This window comes from Syzygium oleosum, unplaced genomic scaffold (assembly GCF_021117445.2).
Source record: "Syzygium oleosum isolate NSW1041296 unplaced genomic scaffold, Sole_v2.1 Sole_v2.01, whole genome shotgun sequence".
In the NCBI taxonomy this organism is placed as follows: Eukaryota; Viridiplantae; Streptophyta; class Magnoliopsida; order Myrtales; family Myrtaceae; genus Syzygium; species Syzygium oleosum.
Window position 1 is genome coordinate 29,190,518 of NW_026607485.1, and position 15,371 is coordinate 29,205,888.

The 15,371-nt window shown below is 41.4% G+C and overlaps 1 protein-coding gene across 1 annotated transcript; it reads left to right on the forward strand.

Annotated features, from left to right (window-relative positions):
- The first annotated feature begins 442 nt into the window (after window positions 1–442).
- Window positions 443–3,009, forward strand: LOC115685244 (transcription factor bHLH18-like). Its single transcript, XM_030610276.2, has 6 exons — window positions 443–489; window positions 627–703; window positions 825–1,215; window positions 1,324–1,490; window positions 2,063–2,443; window positions 2,742–3,009. Exons 2-6 carry the CDS (start codon window positions 671–673, stop codon window positions 2,814–2,816), a joined length of 1,047 nt encoding a protein of 348 aa, XP_030466136.1. The 5' UTR covers window positions 443–489; window positions 627–670; the 3' UTR covers window positions 2,817–3,009.
- The last annotated feature ends 12,362 nt before the right edge of the window (window positions 3,010–15,371 follow it).

Below are 15,371 nucleotides of genomic sequence, written 5' to 3' on the forward strand. Positions count from 1 at the left end.
AAAATGAGTTTGAATGCAAAGAAATTGTGACCAGGTTTAAAACTTGGTCAAAATCATGTAAAGTTTAGACAAAAGCGCTAGTGAACAATTTTATAACAACTCGAACGAACAATATTATACCGTAAACAAACCAATGAAGTCATGTTCAGATTATAGAGAAATATTTTTGGACTTTGGAACATAATTTTGCTCAAGAAGACATTTATTGTTAATATTGATTCACCTGTCAAGTAAGTGAGCAAGAATTATGAGAAATTTTTTACTACCATTGTAATTCAAAACTATACGGAAGATAGAAGATAGAAGAGCCGTCTTCCCCCATGTGAACAGACGCCAGCACGCAAAGGGAGACGACTATTTCGCACGTGCGAGGTCAGCACCGTCGCCGAGAACGCGTGGGGGCGCGCGCATATAAAGTAAAGCTACCGTTCCTTCAAGTCCACCACCATTGCTCAATTAAGCTTCGCTTCTCTCTGTAGTTCTTCACAGGTGATTACCTTGTTTTCTTTTTTCTCGTTTTTGACAGTAATCTTTTCTTTTAGATCCAACATCGAGTATAGAACTAAACAACGACTTGTTCCTTTCTTTTCTTTTAGTTAATGTCTTCTTCTTCGTTTTGTGTTCAGGGTGATTAGATTACCCAGAAGAAGAAGAAGAAGGTGGTGATCCAATGGAGATCTTATCGCCGAGAATATTTCCCCAAGTAATACTCCTTCCTGTTTTCCGTGATTAGATTTCTTCGAATATAGACGTACCAATCAATAAATTCAATCACATGTTGATTCTTCTTTTTTTTCCCCCGTTTTTGTGGTGAATATCCACAGATGGTTGAAGATGCAGCTTATTTCCATCATCATCATCAGCAGCAACTCAATTCCTCCTTCTCGCTTGATGATGAGTTTGATTTGTTCCATCCACATTTTCCTTCAGAACCCTACTCCAACTCATCTCCATCCAATCCACTCCCTCATATTAGCCCTGAGATGATGCCCAGTTTTGCCGTGCAATCAGTCAAAACTCCTCAAGCGTTCACCGAGAGGCCCCGTAAACAGCTCAAGACCGAGAGCTGGAACTCTCCTCGCACGATGGAGCACAAAACAATGACTCGCAATGCGGTGATAGCGCCGTCTCCATCCCCGTCTCGGTCTCCTGACTCCCACTTGATACCATTCGGGAACCCCAATTCATCTCCAGCCATATCCAATCCGTTCTATGGTAAAGTCTTGGAAGAAACCGAAGTGTATATGTGAAATCAGTACTTCGAAAATCTCTTCTTGTTAAATATTCTTAATAATATTTGTCTCCCTCTGATGTGTGTCAAAGGTACTTATGAAATCCAAAATTGTGAGGGTCCACAGATCAAAAGCGCCAGCGCGACAAGCAGAACGCCAGTATGCGCACAAGATCATGTGCTAGCTGAGAGGAAGCGCCGTGAGAAGCTCAGCGAGCGTTTCATCGCGCTTTCAGCCGTCATTCCCAACCTTAAGAAGGTACAAGTCCTAAAAGCTTGGAAATTATTGGGGTGTATGATTAATGGGTGGGATTAAGCTAGAGATTAGGACAGATTAGTTTTGTTGTTAGCACCCGGCGAGAGAGAAGCAACACATCCATGTGTTAAAGAGTTCCACTTGCCCAAGTGGAGGATTTAATGCATGCTTTCTTGATATGTGGGGTTCTCTAAAAGTAGCTTCTCTCGAACACTTTATGCCACACGCGATTAGTTAATACGCCATAATGGCAATGGTTTCGTTATTTTGTTTCAAAAGATTACAACTTAAACTTGATGCTCATCATGTGATGTGAAACTTGGTAAGATGACCGAAACTCTAAGTTTGCCAACTTAATGTATGTGAAGAAAAGAATGTCGATGACCCACAATCGTTGATAAGCTAAAATCCACAGATGGGCTAATACTAGCTTAAAGTAGATGCACGCAACTAATAATTTCCCATATCTTTCTTGATCCCTGATTTAGGGGAGCCATTTCAAAATAATTTTCACGTCGTTAAAGAATTGTGCGACCCATAAATATTCTACCATTAATTTTAAATGCTTATTTCAGATGGACAAGGCTTCCGTCCTCGAGGATGCCATCAAGTACTTGAAAGAGCTTCAACAACGCGTCAAGACGCTCGAGGAGGAGGTGGCAACGAAGACCGTGGAGTCGGTCGTCATCGTGAAGAAGTCCCAACTCACCATGGATGATGACACGTATTCGTCGTCCGATGATAACTCTTGCAGCCAAAGTGACCAGCGACTCTCGCTCCTGGAAATCGAGGCGCGAGTTTCCGGAAACTGCGTCCTCATCAAAATCCACAGTGAGAAGCGCAACGGTTTTATACCTAAAATGATCGGTGAAATAGAGAAATTGAACCTAACTGTTATGAATAGCTGTGTTCTACCCTTTGGAAGTTCCATACTAGATGTTACCATCCTAGCTCAGGTAATTATATATAACACCACCATTTCTTCAAATTTTTCCCAGCTTTAACACCATATTGTTTGTTTATTTTTCGAGAAATGTTTTATGTAGAAAGAAATCTTACTAAATTTACCAAGTTAATTATTTATCTAATTCATAGGACCCAAAACGTATTTCATGACCCGATGAAAAATAAATGGGTTTTCATGAAACTTCTTAATGCACTCGACATTTCTCTTATTTCCTCCCCTTGTATTTGTAGTTGGCTCGGAGCAAAAGAAAAAATAAACTATATTTATGAAACGAAAATTTCTTGCAGATGGACGTGAAGTTCGGCATGAAGATGGGGGATCTCGTGAGGAAACTGCGTCAAGCTCTTCTGGATTTCATGTGATCTCCTGCAAAATTCTCATCTCGTCAGAAGCTGGCGAGCAATAACGTACAAAACCCTAATAATAACAGGTCATCTGTTTCATTTCCTTTGTATTGGGTCGAACTGTTTTTGAGACCATGGGGGAGAAAAAAACGGTTGCCCGTGAATCACTCTCTCTGATCAGACCACACCAAACTCTTCGCGAACGCCAAAACATTATCGGCTTTCGTTTTTGGACTGGAGTCTCCTATTATTTTGCAGGTGGGTGTTTTCCCTTACTTTTTGCGGGGTTGATCCGTTGACCACGTTCAAAATACCCACTTGCTGCATAAAGGGAAGTCTCCAGGAATTTTTCTAAGAGGGCTTTTAGAGAGAGGCCTGACATTTTCAGATGAGATGAGACCTCTCTCTTGAGATGAGACCTCTCTCTCTCTCTCTCTCTCTCTCTCTCTAAAACTAGATTTCGCATGTGGTCTTACGTGGAGAGGAGAAAACTGGCACGTTACGTTATATCTTTTTTATAAGGTCGAATCAGCTTTTGGGTCGTTTTCAAGAGATGCTGTGTCTTTCTGTTCGCTTCTAGGAATTGAATATTGGTGATGTATGATCTTATTTTCCCACTTGTATATTAATTTCTTGTACATCCATGAGTGATCAATGTGTAGTTATGTACTTGTCCGTGAACATTTGAATACGAATCCAAGACCAGCATCTCCTCTGTTGCCAAGAACATTATTTTTCTTATCTTATTAATATGCGTAGCTGAACGTGACAAGTTATATTTGGTAAGTACAAACGTCTCATCCTTCGAGGAATTATGTTTAATATATCCTTATGTCGTTTAGTTATTGCAGAGCGATTCTGTTTATTAAATTATTCTAATATAATAACGTGTATGCACAAATAAACCATGTTATGATCAATCAAAACTATTTACAACATGATAACACATAATTGATGAATAAATGATATTAAAAGATTATTTACTCAATGAAAAAATGGGAGAAGAACACTAGGAATGCCAAAAGTTATGTACAGTGCTCATTTTAGTACCAAATTTTTTTTTTGAATCACTTAAGTGCCAAATAGGAGAAAAAACGATCATTTAAGTGTCAATTCCGGCCAAATTGATTACATGACCTTTATAATTAAAATTTTTAATATGACTTGGCATAGTTTTTAAAAAATCCAGTCCACATGGATGTCCAAAACGATGTCGCATAATCTGACTAACACTGAAGTGATCATTTTTTAACAATAACTGGTACCGAAATTATCACTTTGAACAAAATTTGTCACTCAAATTATCACTATTTACAATTTTTAGACGATGTCGTTTAAGGATTATATGCTGACTGGGCACACTGGCAAGCCACTTAGGACTGATAAATTAATAAAATATAGCCACGTCGGATTTTCAGCAATCTAGATTAGAGTCGGCACTTAAGTGACTTTTTTTAAAAAAAGTGGCTCTTAAGTGATCAAAAAAATAATTTTTGGCACTAAAGCGAGCGTCGTATACAACTTTTGACACTTTTAGTGTCCTTCTCCCATGAAAAAAATCAATAATTTAATAAATTCATCAATTACAATGTGAAAACTCTCCCGTTCCACTTTGGACAAATGTCCAAATAAAAACATCCTATTCCAAATTCACACAATTTCTCGATTTGGAATTCTTCAATGAACTAGTTCTGTCATGACTGCTGCCCGCAATAAAGCTGGCACCATTACCACCACCACCACCACTGAGGCATGGGTAAGCGGACTATAATACTATCTATATTATTTATGAGCTGATCTCTCTCTCACGTGCATAATTTTGTGTATCACGAAATGATGTCTTCCATAAGCAAACTAAACAAATTGAGCATGACAGTTCGCTGTTTTTTTAAAGCATCTTATTTGAAGCACTTTTAATCTTGTCCATGTCTTCTCCTAATTTTTTTGTTGTCCTTACCGCAAAGGCCTATCCTTAATTCCTTATGATTCCATTGCTTTTTCTTGAAACTTTAGATGGTTTCCCTACTGCCATTTTGAATTTGATAGGATTAAAAAGGATTATGAGATTGTATGAGTTTATGGTGAGATTGTAATTGATTTATGTAACCGTAACTATTTTTGTTAGATTTCTTTCTTTCTTGTGCATATTAGTGGAAACTTGTTTGCATAGTTCTTTGCTATAGAGGTTCGTGCAAAACGCAAATCAAACTCCGGATCTCATGAAAAACAATTGACTGCTTTTACTACCGGATCAACCATTTTAGTAGCAATTTGCTTCCATTGTTATCGTTCATAAGGGGAAATAATGCAGAAAACAGTGCGGACCAGCAAAATGAACAACATTATTTGAAGATCACTAAATAAGCAACGTGTGCCCTATTTCCCATTATCAAATGCCATCAGTACTTTAATTTTGTTGGATGCTTCTGTATTGGTCCTTAAGTAACCAATCCGCATCATTACACATTGCAGTAGAAATTAGGTTATCCATTCTATACAAAGTATCGTACCACACAAATGGCTATTCATTATGGGTGTGTTTATATATAGATAAAATTGGACGATGATTCAATAGTAAAAGTCCGGTCAAATAGTCCCACCCAGCGTAAAGTACAATCAATACTTGGATGTGTCAATTTGTTGAGGCAATTTGGATTTGCGTTTGATTAACTATGAAGTTTCGCATTGAAACACGTTTCATAGAGCAAGTTGGACTTTCAAGCTGAAGTTATCTTCTTTGACCCAAATAGAAAAGAAGAAAAAGATTAAGCTTTTCTAGTCTTTTTATGGACGGTGGTGAGTCAATAGTCTAATCATTCAGTTTCATGAAAAGTAAACCTCTTTTAATTTGCTTTTCTTTTTCTTCTTTCTTTATTTTTCTTTTTGCTTTGAATAAATGACAAGAAAGCTCATCCAAAAGTTTAGGAGAATGCAATAAAATAATGTAATCGAAGTAGAACCTTGACTAGGTCCACCAACGAGTGGTGTGTTAAAAGCATGTGTAAACGGCCATGTTAGTGGACTGCGATGAAGACTTTGAATTAAACAACATTTCTCATATGTGATGCCGTGGCTAAACTTCGACGTATCTCCCATTAATTGTGACAGTCATATTCATAAGTGCTTTAAAAAAAATCTATTAAGCAAAGAAGATATATGATATGGCTGAAAAAGAGTCCACTTTTCCAACCCCTCTCGCTTTATAATTGGGTTTTGCTTTGCTTGAATTTACAGTTCTGTCATGTGAGTTCAAATCTTTTCCGATCAGGAGTATAGAAATGTGTAGAACTACTCATCTATCAAAGACAATAAAAAAAATATAGAATTCAAAATTATATTATTTCATGAGAAAAATGAGGAGATTAATAAAATACGTTTGCTTAATTATTTGAAAATTGGCTTACTTTTCGAATAAAATTCTATAAAGTGCACCGCTAGTGAAAAAAAAGTCAATTTGAACGGGCAAGATTTTCTCAGTGAGAAACGAGTATCTATTAGAGAAAATTGTACCACATTCTGTATATAAATCTCGCACATACAATTGTCACACCTGTCGCGACCGACCTCCCGCCTTTTTTTTTTTACATGCAAAAAAAAGGGAGCTCGCCTGGTACGTGCTAAGTCTAGGTTCGGGACTTAACTCAGGCTTTCCCAAGCCCATACCATATCACGACTTAGGGTTTAGGTTTTTTAACATGCAAGTAGTTTATATCAAGGAGTCGCCACTAATCGATTTGGGGTGGGTCGATTAGAAACCCAAATAAGGTGATGGGAGAATCACCCTATTCCTACGAACCAGAGATTAAATGAGTTCGGAGACTTGGTTACACTAGTTGGATAACTAATGCACTTTCGGTACCTTTTTACCCTGTTCATTTTTTGAAAACATTTGTCAGGCAATTTGGATTGATTTTAGGACCTTTCTCTTAACATGTGAGGTGATCAAGCGAGTGCATAATCATAAATGATCAGCAGCCAAAATAGATATGCGGCCTTAGGTTCTAATCCTAAATAAGTCAGATGACATTCAAAACATAACAGTTCATGCAATTATGTTCTAATTAAAAACATGCATAATAATAACACAACGGTAATAACATACAAAATACTACTGCGTAACCTCATAGGCTTGTCTAATTTAAACATGACAATTTATGAAATTATAACAACATGCATAATAATACAACAATAATTTAAAACATTCAGACATATCACATAATTTAGTGAAAAAAAATTTTAAAAAAATAAATACGGAGAAGAAAAAGAAAAAAAATGTAACTTTTTTTTAAAAGTTTTTTAAAATTTTTTTTAATAAATAAAATAATATTAAAAAAATTATAATAACCGGGTCGTCGGATCCGGGTCGGTCGGATCCGACCTAGGGCGTTGACCCAGGTCGAGTCAGTTGATCCGGATCGGGTCGGAACCAATCCGGGTCAACGGATCCGACCCAGGGCATTGACCCGGGTCGGATCAGTTGATACGAATCGGGTCAAACCAGCGTGCACAGACACGCAAGGGCGCTGGCGGAGCCAAAATTGGCCTTCTGCCGGCCGACCCAGATCGGCACCGACCGTAAATCCGGTCCCTGGGACCACCACCAAGCTTCACCACCCGCCTAGGTCGCCGTCCGACCACCAGCTCGCCGGTCGGCGACCGAATCAAAACCGGCCTCTTTGAGGCATTTTGTCGAGCAGATGGGGGGCACAGCAAAAAACGAGGGACTTCGACCTCTTCCGGCGACCCGATCAGCTCCAGTGACTGTGGTTCGCCTTCGACAGCAAGTAGGGGCCGGGACCGACGACAGTATGGGCCGGGATTCGCGCAAAACGATCGGCGCGAGTCCCGGCCCAACCACGCCAAAAAATAGGGGAAAACAGAGGATTTTCTCGGCCGAGGGGGCTCACCGGTCGACGGCGCATCTAGGTGGCTTTCCGACTGCTCCGTGGGCGACGGCGACGCTGCTGGTTCTCCTTCTTACTCCGGCGGACTCTCGATTTGCTCTCTCTCTCTCTCTCTCTCTCTCTCTCTCTCTCTCTCTCTCTTCTCTCTCTGTTCTCTCTCTCTCTGTGGCCGACCGGGGGGTGCTTCCGGGGGTTGCCGATCGGTTTGCTGGAGACGACGAGGCCGGCTGGGACCTGCAAGACACTCCGAGGCTCCTCTCTCTTCTCTGTTTCCCTCTAATTCTCTCTCTCTCTCTCTCTCTCTCTCTCTCTCTCTCTCTCTCTCTCTCTCTCGTGTTCTGTTCTGGACCGAGAAAGACCACCCCTCTCTCTCTCCTCTCGCTGGCCTGTATAGCCGACGACAACGACGCCACTCTCTGCTCCATTAAATGCTCTGCACCGGCCTCAGCTCCTACCATGACTTTGGTGGCCAATTTGCGCAGTGGAGCGGGTATTCTGCGCTTCTCCAGTGGCGGTCGGGACAGAGGAGAACAGAGGAGAGAGAGGGGGGAGGCCAAACCGAGGAAGGTAGAGAAGAAGGAGCTGGGCCGGGCTAGGCCCAGCTCGCACAGAAGGGGGAAGAAGAAAATGGAGCGGGCTAGGCCTGCGGCAGGGGGGAAAAGATGAGGGCCGGGTCGACCTGGCCCATTCTGATTTTTTTTTAAAAAAAATTTAATTTTAATTTTTTCTAAAAGATTTTTTTAATTAAAATATTTTTTAATTAAGAAAATATGCTCTAATAGGCCCTAATAATGCAAATGTGCCTAATATCTATATGCAATGTAATTAAATAGAAAAAAAAATTTGATTTAGGAACTAAAGAAAATTAATTCCTAAATTTTGTGCAATTAATTTTGGGCAATTAAAAATAGGTGTCAACAGCTGCCCCTCTTTGAGGGTGATCTCGTAGAGGTTGAGCTCGCAGAGATTGCGTTCAAAGATAAAATGACACCTAAATTTGGCCCATACATGTTCAATGGATGCTATTTTTGGCGGGACCATGAGTCCCATTTCTTATGATGCGATAAGATGATGCATGCTAAAGCAAATAAAAACATACCTGGGGTTACTTATCTTGCCGAAGAGTATAGTAATTCCAAATAGTTGGTATCATGTGTCGAGGACTCGAACCTATCTTCGGTCGCCTCGATTGAATTTCCTTCTTTTAGGACTCGAACCTATCTTCGATCGCCTTGACGAGGAAAATTGTTTGTCTAGGACCCGAACCTTTCTTCGGTCGCCTTGACTGGGGAAATCGCTTGTCTATGACCCGAACTTATCTTCGGTCGCCTTGACTGGATTTCGTTTGTCCAGGACCCGAACCTTTCTTCGGTCGCCTTGACTGGGGAAATCGCTTGCACAAGACCCGAACTTATCTTCGGTCGCCTTGACTGGATTTCGTTTGTCTAGGACCCGAACCTTTCTTTGGTCGCCTTGACTGGGTTTTGCTTCGCCAAAGTACCTGGGGGTCCTCGCCCAAGGATTTGACGGTTTGCCTGGTGGGTCCTCGCCAGTAGGTCTTGAAAAGACTCAAACAATGAGTACCTGGGGGTCCTCGCCCGAGGATTTGATGGTTTGCCTGGTGGATTCTTTCCAGCATGTCTTGAAAAGACTCAAACAATGAGCACCTGGGAGTCCTCGCCCGAGGATTTGATGGTTTGTCTGGTGGGTCCTCGCCAGCAGGTCTTGAAAAGACTCAAAAAATGAGCACCTGGGGTTCTCGCCCGAGGATTTGATGGTTTGCCTGGTGGGTCCTCGCCAGCAGGTCTTGAAAAGACTCAAACAATGAGCACCTGGGGGTCCTCGCCCGAGAATTCCCTTCTTTTAAGACTCGAACCTATCTTCGATCGCCTTGACGAGAGAAATTGTTTGTCTAGGACCCGAACCTTTCTTCGGTCGCCTTGACTGGGGAAATCGCTTGTCTATGACCTGAACTTATCTTCGGTCGCCTTGACTGGATTTCGTTTGTCCAGGACCCGAACCTTTCTTCGGTCGCCTTGACTGGGGAAATCGCTTACACAGGACCCGAACTTATCTTCGGTCACCTTGACTGGATTTCATTTGTTTAAGACCCGAACCTTTCTTCGGTCGCCTTGACTGGGTTTTGCTTCGCCAAAGTACCTGGGGGTTCTCGCCCAAGGATTTGACGGTTTGCCTGGTGGGTCCTCGCCAGTAGGTCTTGAAAAGACTCAAACAATGAGTACCTGGGGGTCCTCGCCCGAGGATTTGATGGTTTGCCTGGTGGGTCCTTTCCAGCAGGTCTTGGAAAGACTCAAACAATGAGCACCTGGGAGTCCTCGCCCGAGGATTTGATGGTTTGTCTGGTGGGTCCTCGCCAGCAGGTCTTGAAAAGACTCAAACAATGAGCACCTGGGGGTCCTCGCCCGAGGATTTGATGGTTTGCCTGGTGGGTCCTCGCCAGCAGGTCTTGAAAAGACTCAAACAATGAGCACCTGGGGGTCCTCGCCCGAGGATTTGATGGGAACAGAAGGGGTCAGTCCCATGCTCAGGAGGGGTACCATAACACTCGTAGGTACATGGTGAACATAGGGGTCAATCCAATATTCAATTGGTGAACAGAGGGGTCAATCCAATATTCAAATGGTACCATAACAATCGTAGGTACATGGATTTTTGGAACTAGACATGGGTAGAATATACTTACCTGGGCACGTTCCTGCCTCTTAAGGGCATGTCTCCTGTCAGACAAGTTTTTTTGTGCAAAGACATACGCATTCATCGGAGAAATAGACAACTAAGGCTATTCTAGAATATCGTAGAAAATATCTTGACTGCAAGTCAAGATGCTTTTCTTTTTCAAAGAAACACCCGGTTTACCTTCTAGGTATTTTGAAAAGAATTCATAATTTTGGAACCGGGCAAGGGTAGAATGTACTTACCTGGGCACGTTCCTATAAATACATACGCATTCATCGGAGAAATAGACAATTGAGGCTATTTTAGAATATCGTACAACATATCTTGACCGCAAGTCAAGATGCTTTTCTTTTTCAAAGAAACACCTGGTTTATCTTCCGGGTAGTTCGAAAAGAATTCTGATGAAAGACCCAGAGTTTCTTACCCGGAGGTTTGATGCATTATCTGCTGAATACCCGCCCTTTTTCGGGGCATCTCTCTTGGGATGATAATGAGGGCTTCTCCAGTGCCCGAATTTTCGTGTCCTATCACTGGGGATTACAACTCTGAGCTGTCAAAGACGATTAGTGCAAACATGCGTGTATTCATCAAGGATAGACAAGCTAGGCTATTCCAGAATGTGTATTTGAAAGTTCATGCATGATGATTTTGCCATGTTTGCATCACCAAACATCCACCGAGGGTAATTATCAATCAAGACAATTTTCGCTCGCAAGGTGGACTTCTCGAGATGATGAACGAGGGATCTTCAATCAGAAAGGACTTTCCACTCACTCTCATTTAAAAAGGATTGTTTGTCCCGACCATTAAGGCGGAAACATCGAAAACACTCAATCTGACCGTTATCACATCAACAAGGGTCTGAGTTTTCTCGCAAGCGGTACGACGCTGCCAATCTGAGAGATCTTCTTCAAGGTCGTAATGCTGGCTTGTTTAATGGCTTAACAAAGGAGACTGTCCAGGTCAAGTCCATGAAAGAAAATATTCTGCAATTATCTCCAGGTCTACAAGTCAAGAACACTGCAAAACGAGATAGAAATAGTCTTGCTCGCACTTCCTCGAGCGTTGTTTATAAACATTTGAAATTCCACGTTAATTCAAGTGCCCTAGTCAGAAGAGACTTCATGAGGGATGTAACGTAGGCTTGGTTCACGGGTTGAGGAACGAAATGATTGTTGGGCTCAAAAATGTGTGTAAGGGTGAGAATTGGTGATCATCTTGGTATTGTCACCAGTCTTCTTTTCCACCGTCAGGATCTTTTTGGAAAACTCTCTGGGTAATCCCGTGCTTTGGCTTCTTGGACAGCTTCTTCTTTTTTTTAGGAGCTTCTGCGTCAAGCATCTTCCTGGATACCATTCAATCTCTGTCCCAATTGCTTTCTCCAGAATAGGTTCATCTTCATCTATCATGTGATAGATCTTTGTCAAGACAGAGTTCTTAAAGTAGGGGTTTGTATTCAAAGAAGAACTCAAGTTTAAACCCTTTGGGGTTGTCTATTCTACACCACTTAATATCTTTGAGATATTTGAGAGCGCCTTCATCACGCTCAGAGATCTCCTCAGCTAAAACTTTATTTTTTTTTATAGCAGTTACCCAGAAATTAGGGACTCTTTTCTCTTCATCTTTTTCATCGTTTTTCTTCTTCTCCTTTTCTTTTTCTTTGTTTTTTTTTATTCATGGGCATTGGCCTTGCTTTTACTAGGCACACTACTTTTTTATGCCCCTAGTTTTCAGCATTATTATTGCTGTTCTTTTGATGTTGTCAGGACTAGCTTAAACAAGTTTGAACAGAGCAATATTATTAGGCTCTTGGAGTCTTCATCTTCATTCGGTACTTTGGACCATGATGCTCAAACTGTGGTGACTTTTGCCTTGCCCCGGTGTGGGGGATGATCACCAACTGGGTTCGTACAAAATGAAATCGCCGGCTCAATTGGGCTAGCAAGGGATATAAGTGTATGAGATAGAAGAAGAATTGTTCTTCGTCATCCTAGAGCACTTAAATTATCGTGAGAGTTCATCTGTAATAATAACACTCAAAGATTAATACAAGTGAGAGCAAGAAAATTTATATTCATCTTTTCACCTTGTGCGAGCTATTGCGGCCGATGATCATAGAAAATTTTAGATATTACAAATTCCTCATCCTTCTTGTCTTGCCCAGTTCCTAGGTGAAAACATCATTGTTATCAATGACATGTTGGCATTTTGGATAGGCTTTAGTTTGCTGCTCCTCTCTTGACAAAGCCTTCTTAGCCTCGACCGTCCTGCCATCGATGGTGTGCTTGTCTTGGAGGACCCTGTCGAGGACCACCGGATCCGTGAAGACGACGAGGCCGAAGTCACGGGGGCGGTGACCGAAAGGGAGGGACGCTATTTTTGCTCCCTCTGAATTTGAATTCTCCCTGTGATGCCGATTTACCTCAAGCTGCCCCAATGTGGGGTGGTTCTTGACAGAGGTAATTTAAAAGGAACCTCCGAGTGTATGGGCTCAAAAAATGGTCAAGCAAAGTATCAAGGGTAGTGTATGGGGCAGAGAAATGAACTGCCCCTCGTCATTTTGGCTACCGTACCTTATGCGAGAAATCCCTTTGCCTTGTAGAAATGGAACATTTTCGCTCATCTTGCAAGGGTTTGGTACGTGAGAATGTGTATAGACTAAGGATTGCCTCTCATCCTCCTGACACACCTTGTTCAATACATCGGAGCAGTTCGACACCATTCATCGAATTGTCAAAATTTTCATAGAAAATTGGTGAATTAAACAGGTAAAATAATCATGCAAAATTCTTTTCCATGTGATGCACTTGAGGAAGAAAAGAGCATCTATTTGCTTTAAATTGCTTCCTCTTTCTTTTGATTATTTCAACTCTTAAAAAAAAAGTTTTTAGGGAAAGAAATACTTACCTATGCTGCAATAGTAAGATAAACCTGTAACGTAATAAGAAAGACCGTGTTAATGAACGGCTCTTTGAGGGACAAGAATTTGGAACGATACAACATTACCCTTCGTGATTCCCTTCATTTGAGATTAAACTGACAACTCCTTGAGTTTTCTCGGATGTTGATAATTCCCCTCTGACAATAACATGAACTCATGTTAGAAATGAGATGATTGAGGGTAAATTGAGAACAATACAATTTACCCTTCTTCCATTTTGCCTTCAAAGCTAGCAGAGTCTTTTCTCCTCTCATGGTTGGTCTCGAAACTCGAATGAAATCCTCTATAATTAGGGATGCTTCCAAATAGACGGTCCTATTGTCAGTGCATGCTGTGTCAATGCGGTCCCGGCATGTTGAGGAGTTTCTCGTAAATGCTCTAATTCCTTACTGCACAGGGCATGTGCAATTGCTTGCATGGGAATCTTCGCAGCAAAGCTAATTTCTACTTTAAATGTCTTTGACTGATGTGGGCTTGACTAACGTCGAGACTTCCATGATTGGTGGGATTAGGATTGGCTCTATCTTGTCATATGCAAAATCCTTTCCAACTGCTTGCACAGGATCTTTACTCAAATTTGTCATATATAAAAGGAAAGAATGCGTTTTTTTTTATGCTAAAGTGAGTGAACTTTAGGAATGAAATATACCCTTTTTGATGGACTGGGGGATTGCATGCCCCTTAGTCTACTCTCCCAATTAAGCATTCCTTCGTCGTGTTTCATTCGAGAAGTCCTAACATTGGTGGTCTATCCGGCTTGCTAGCACGTTGGCGTCTAGCAGGCTTCTCAGTTTGTCACCCTTTGACTCTCTAGGACTGATATCTTCCACTGGTAGTAATGAAATTTGCCCCATACTTCATTTTGAAGGTTGAATGATCTTCGCTTGGACTGCCCTTATCAGATTAGTTGGTCCGTTATCATCACCAGGGTCTGATGTGCTCTTCAATTTGTGTCATTTCCAAATGTCCCCTTCGTAATAATAAATCAAAAGGGAGTATGCTCTGAGACACGAAGTGAGCGAGTTAGAAAGACAAACAGGGCTATGAGCATGCATGCTTTTTCACCACCGTTCTTTTTTCGGTCTTTTTGAAAAATGATAAAACGTTTGTTTTATTTTCTAAAGCGTAGAGATAAGGAAGCATGAGGAAGCCCGGGCCTCATAACACTTTCCTTTACATGGCTGGATATCATCAACGGGCTGATTTGGGATACTTCTTCAAGCCCTCAAAACAAAACATTTTGTAATTCTTTTGAATAATTAAGGTGAATTACATTTGTTGGAATGGAAATTGCAATACTAAAATTCCAAGCATAATTAAAAATTTAGAAAACTGGAAATCTTAGAAAACAGCTTAGACTTTAGAAAGCAAGAAAAGCTCCCACATAAGAGGATTCAAACTATTAAATATGCCTCTATTCTAAGGGAGGAAAATTGAGTCTTCAGTTTACTCAATGACGACATCCGCGCCTCCTGCTTGATTGGGTGGTGCGTTGCGGAATGAAAGCATCTTTGCATCCAATAATTTCTGGACCTTATTTTTCAAGGCAACACAGTCATTGACGGAATGTCCCATTTCGCCCAAATGATAGTCACATGCCTTGGAGGGATCGTAGTTGGGGAAACGCTCAGGATTTTCACGCTTTGGCTCTTTAGCAAGCAACCTCTTTTTCAGGAGAATAGGCAGGATCTGAGACATAGGCCAAGAGAGTGGCGTGAACTGCTTTTTGTTATTTCGCCTTTGGGGCGGCTGGCGGCCTGAGGCCAGTTGCTGTCCACTGCTCATCTGAATCATTGGGGAAGGACGAATGGTTTGGGTGTATGCAACATCCACATCTGTCAGGGGTTCTTTCTCCTTCTTCATGCCGAGTTTCTTGTTTGTGGAAGTGGGGTCTGTGAACCACTCTTCACGCAATCCCATTTCAATTCATTCGCCCACAGGAAGAAGACGATTAAGGGATTCAGCAGTGGCACCAACCAGGCGGTGTATGTATTCATACGGAAGATACTTTATGAACAACTTCATTTGTTC